The sequence below is a fragment of the Phascolarctos cinereus genome, unplaced genomic scaffold, assembly GCF_003287225.1.
Source record: "Phascolarctos cinereus isolate Bilbo 61053 unplaced genomic scaffold, phaCin_HiC Scaffold_1030;HRSCAF=1688, whole genome shotgun sequence".
Taxonomy (NCBI): domain Eukaryota; kingdom Metazoa; phylum Chordata; class Mammalia; order Diprotodontia; family Phascolarctidae; genus Phascolarctos; species Phascolarctos cinereus.
In genome coordinates, this window is record NW_027555191.1 from 1 (window position 1) to 5031 (window position 5031).

Sequence of the window (5031 nt, forward strand, 5' to 3'; positions counted from 1 at the left end):
ATGTGTCTGAGTCCAGATTTGAACTCAGGTCAGGTCCTCCTGAATCCAGGTCCAGTGCTCTATCCACTGCACCACCTACCTGCTCCCCAGCACAGGAGTATCGAAATTAAAACACAGATTCCAACTGATGTTTGGCCCCTGCCATTCAGCAAGACGAATCACAGATGCTAATGCATTGACTCTGGATTCAGTTCTTGGCTCCTCCTAACTGACCAGGGTATATAGCTATGCTTGTTCTGACTCTGGCCAGTCCCGTGGTGGTTTAAGTCAGAGAATGGAGCAAAATTAGACACTCGCTGGTCATCCAGAAGTTATAAAAAGATTTGGTTAGGAATAGCGGTAGAATGAAATTCAGCAAGGGTATGCATCAAGGAAACCTCTAGTTGATTCAAATGAGTGAGACTTCCCTGCTCCTGTGATGTTATGGTAGTGTTCCAGGTCAAGCATAAGAGAGAGCTTCTGAAGCAATTCAGGCCTGAGCTTTCACTCCCATGAACCAATTTAATCCCAAAGATGACTTCAATATCTTTAAAGACAAAATTAGCCTAACTTGCATAGAGGTGGGAGGAGGAAGTGATTAGGATGTTTCTCCAGTTACAGCACATTCTGAAGTTCCTAATGGCCAGTGATTCTCTGCCTGCTGTCCTATAACTGGGGGCTGGTAACTGCTTCTCACTCTAGCTAGCTCATCTCTTGGAAAGATGGAGGGGATCTAGTGGTACGCCTTAGCAAAGAGAAGTACTGTTCTACCCTGGCACCTCTCTTAGCTTTTCAGTTCAGGTTTCTGGTGACTGACAAGCACATTACGTCTCTGTTAGTCTCCTAGATGCCCTCGGCTTTTCAGAGGCTTGAGTATGGTGAACCTGAACCACAGAGCCATTGTTTCATGCAAGCTGTTAAAAAATGAGTTTTATTAATGCTTTTTGCTTTCATTTCTGAACATAATTTCACCTCATGCCATCTTGTCAACAACACACAGCCCTGAATCCAACTTTGTAAAAGAGGAAGACAGTCAAACAAAACCAGATGCTACAGAAGTTGGGTCAAAGAGTGTATTTCATTTTCTTCCCCCGTAAACTTCTACCTCTCTATCAATAGGATTGATTACTTGAATGTTTTATCTCTCCAGGACTATAGCACAATGCTACATGCACAGGAAGCCCTTCATAAATGAATGTTACCTTCATTTTGGGAAGGACATCCATGCTTGTTCACTATCCCCAGGGTGTAGAAGGAGAATGGTCAGACCTTAACCTTCAGGCTTCTTCCTTGAAGGCCAATGATCTCTGAAGGTCCAGAGGGAGGCAAGGGAGTCATACAGAATGGGTCTGTGAACCAGTGTCAGAACAGTCCCCTCTGTTTGTTTAGGCTGCAAAGCAAGGAAGACAAACATTGTCCATCTGGGTTCATTGGCAAGAGAAGACTCTGGGTAATCCCTCTCTGATCACCAACATTGTCCTGGGATTTGGGGTGGCCTAAGAACATAGCTAGAACCTTGGACAAGAGGTAAAGCCTGGGGCTGGACCAAGGCCTCAAACAGCACCTGAGTCAACACTGCAGAGTTATAAAATGCCGAAGTGAGAATGGCATGGTCACAGAGTAGTCACCTACAACTGAGACACCACCTGTCCAGGTAAGTGAGAGATGTCAGAACTGATAGGGCCAGCCCAACGTTTGAGGCCAAAACCCAAGGGAATAGTGCTTCTAGTCTACATTTAAGGAACTCATAGATACTGTTTAGGTATCCATGGAGATACCTCGTCAGTTCTTACCCTACTCAGGACTCTTTGAAATTCACTGATACTTTGCTTCTATTTTTCGGGAGGGGAGTAGGGGGAGAGAGGATGGTTTCATTGGGTGGAGAAGGAATGTAGCTACGTCTTCTCCAGGGGCTTATACTATACTCTCCTGGTTCGCTAATCGGCTCCCACCATACACTAACTACTTGGGTTCTGTCTTCCTTCTAGATGCTGCTGCTATTCCTGACACTTGTCCTCCTTGGAGCCTCAGCCAATGGATCCCAGCGTAAGTTCTCTGACATCTGTCTCTACCTTTGACCTGGTGTCCTGCTTAGACTTCCAGAATAAGAATTAGGCATGAGTCAGGTCACATAGTCCTAAGACTGACAGCAGATTTCATTGCAGCCCAGGTTCTTTCTTCAACCCCAGGCTTCAACTCCCTCATGTGACACCCTATGCCTCCCTTGGAAGAGGGGATGGGAGGATGATGAGAGTGCTAAGAACCATTTCACTGGTAAAATGAAATAGGAATGTTCTACATGTAAAAGAGAAGATTCAGTTGACAGGTCACTATTTTCAAGTGTCAGGTTTTAAGTGGAGTTGGCCATTCAAAATCATGAAAAAATAACGCACCAATTACCTACTCTCATCAATTAGCCCTTTCTCTCTGAAATGTACAATCTGGATTTCAGAGCCTTAGCACTCGACACCAATGGCTCTATCGTTCACCTATTTCTCTGTAATTGATACAACCCTGGGCTTTACATCTTTCCAAACAGAGCCGGATTCCTTGAGCCACAACTCATTCTCCTAGATCTAGTCCAAGGGACCTTACTGTATCACTCCAGGACTTCTTCCTTTCACCATTCTACAACCTTCCACGTGCTCCCCAATTACCTTTTCTGTTTCTTCCATGGATGCTACCATATATAGCTGCACAATTGATTCTGGCACCTGCTCTTTCCCTTTTACTCCCTCTCTCCATACACTCCAGACCAGCCAAGTAATTTTCTTTTATGCACAAGGGTCAAAAGAGACCAGCCAAGATGGAAAAAAAAGGAAGAAGCATACAGTCCAGCACCCTACAATCTATTCCACAAAACCTAGAAAACACACCAGATTTAGTCCTTGGTGAGAGATAAAAAAATCACCATAAGTCATTCATTTTTCTAACTCAAACTGTGATGGGAAGACAAATAGAAAGGCTGTGGACATTTGGGACATATTTCAGCCAGACCTTCTAGTCCTTTTATTTTTACAAGTAAAGCCTCAGAGACAAACACATCTTGAGCACAAGTTCCACTAGGATGCCAGGAAGAAGGAAATAAAATTTTTAAGAAGCTTTAAATGCATTTCTATGGGCTAAAAGAATATAAAAAAGGAAAGCATGAATGGAGTCATTCAGGAAGCTGGCCAAGAATGAAAACATTTGTGGAGGAGGGGTGTTGGCATCTTTGCATCTTGTTAGGGGAAGTCCTTGACTCCTGGTGCAAGGGCCTGACTGACTCTGCAGTAACCTGTTGACAGACAGCGCCTCTGACCTCCACACCAGGACCATGGCTCTGACTGGTGTTTAATAGTCATGTATATTCCTAGTGGTAAGGTCGTCTGGGGAAAGCTTTTGCTTCCATTTTTTCTCTTTCAGAAAGCCAAGACCAAAGTATCTTACAACGTGAGGAGGAAGGCTCCAATTTTGTCCTTTCTAAAGAGCAGAAGGAGATCAATGGAGTCCGCATCCAGGTTGGACTATCAGGTTACCTAACGAGGTGAGTAGGTTTCAAGGAGCAACTTCTCTCGTCCTTATGCTCCCACATGACGTTTGTGATTTATACACATACATTCACTTAAGCACCTAGAAGGGTCCTCAGTGCTCTCTTTAACATGGCCAGTCATGTCACATTGATCCTGCTCTCTCTCACTAAAACATACATAGAATTGCCCATACAGGGAGCATGGTGATGTTTGACTATGGAGTTGGACAGGGAGATCTACCACATTCAATCCTGCTTTTATTCTTCCATGCTCTGACCGGGGATAAAGAATATTTTCTCAAGGCTATGGGATGTCATATACATGGCATGACTGAAGGATACTGGAAAGGTCTCTGTTACTCAGAAACCTTGGGAGGAGTGAATGTCCCTTCATTTGAGGTTTCCAAGCACAGGCTAGATAACCACTTGTTGGGACGTGTTATAAATGGGCACCGTGAGCTTTGATGATCTTTGTTAAAGGGTGAGGGATGATGGATTAGCACCAATTCTCAGGATATGTGATGCATTTTCTCTGCTAGCATCCAAGTACGGCATGGGACTGAATGGAGCTTGAGGTATGGTAGTCCTAAGGGCTCTCTCAAGGAAGTCGTCCTAAGCACAGATGAGTTCATTGTTCAAGTGACTGGCAGCAATGGCAATACGAGGTGCCTCCAGCAACTCACCTTCGTGACGAACAAAGGCAAGAAACTTGAGTTTGGCAAAGTTGGTCCAAATCAGTTCACCGCTTCCTCCACAGACGGTGGGAAGGCACTGACTTCTATCTTTGCTCGTTATGATTCGGCATGCTTAACAGGCTTTGCATTTCATTGGATAGATGTGAACATAAAAAAAGGAGAAAAGAAAACCGCCGTTAAAAAACAGGTGTCCAGTCAAGAGGGAGTTCAACAACAATTTTCTGTCAAAAAGGGGCGGTAATCCAAACCATAGCCATTATCATTTCCCCAACCCCAACCCCTAGAATGGAGAAGATAGTAGGGCAAGTTCAAATTATTTAAGTCCCGTTCATAGGTCTGATAAGTTAAAAGATCTAGTACCTGGCCATAATGGTTACCCATCAAACTATCCTGCATCTAGTTGCACTCATGATCCTTAAAATTCTTTAGGCCTTGAATGCAACCATGAATTCTCATAGTCTCTAGATGAAAGTGATGACCCATCAAAGAATTCAGTAGAAGTCCCTGGTCCCTGAAGCAAGCCAGGCGTTTGGGCAGGGATTAAACAAATAAGACAAATATATGTGTATGTATACAGAAATATTCATGTAGGTTTCCCAGAAAATGAGCCTGGATTGGATTAGGGAGCAGACAAGGAAGAAGGAGTTGGAGGGAGGATATTGTGAAGTAACTTTGGTTTGTCCTACAGAGCTCCTAGTAAGCCTCAGAACAGTGGGTCACATAGGGGTGGGTCTACAAGAGATGATTTAGGTTGTGATTGGGGTGGAGGGTCACAAGATACACTATTTCTGGGAAAAGGGAAAACTTTCTGGAACAAAAATGAATCATGTTTCAACTCTCTTAATA

General features: G+C 43.9%; 1 protein-coding gene across 1 annotated transcript; it reads left to right on the top strand.

Annotated features, from left to right (window-relative positions):
- Window positions 1-1967: 1967 nt before the first annotated feature.
- On the top strand, window positions 1968-4426 carry LOC110204721 (zymogen granule membrane protein 16-like; the record flags this gene model as incomplete). The annotated part of the gene is made up of 3 exons (XM_020980811.1): window positions 1968-2025; window positions 3385-3505; window positions 4030-4426. Coding segments are annotated over 3 exons (576 nt in total), but the record flags the coding sequence as incomplete, so codon positions are not given.
- Window positions 4427-5031: the final 605 nt, after the last annotated feature.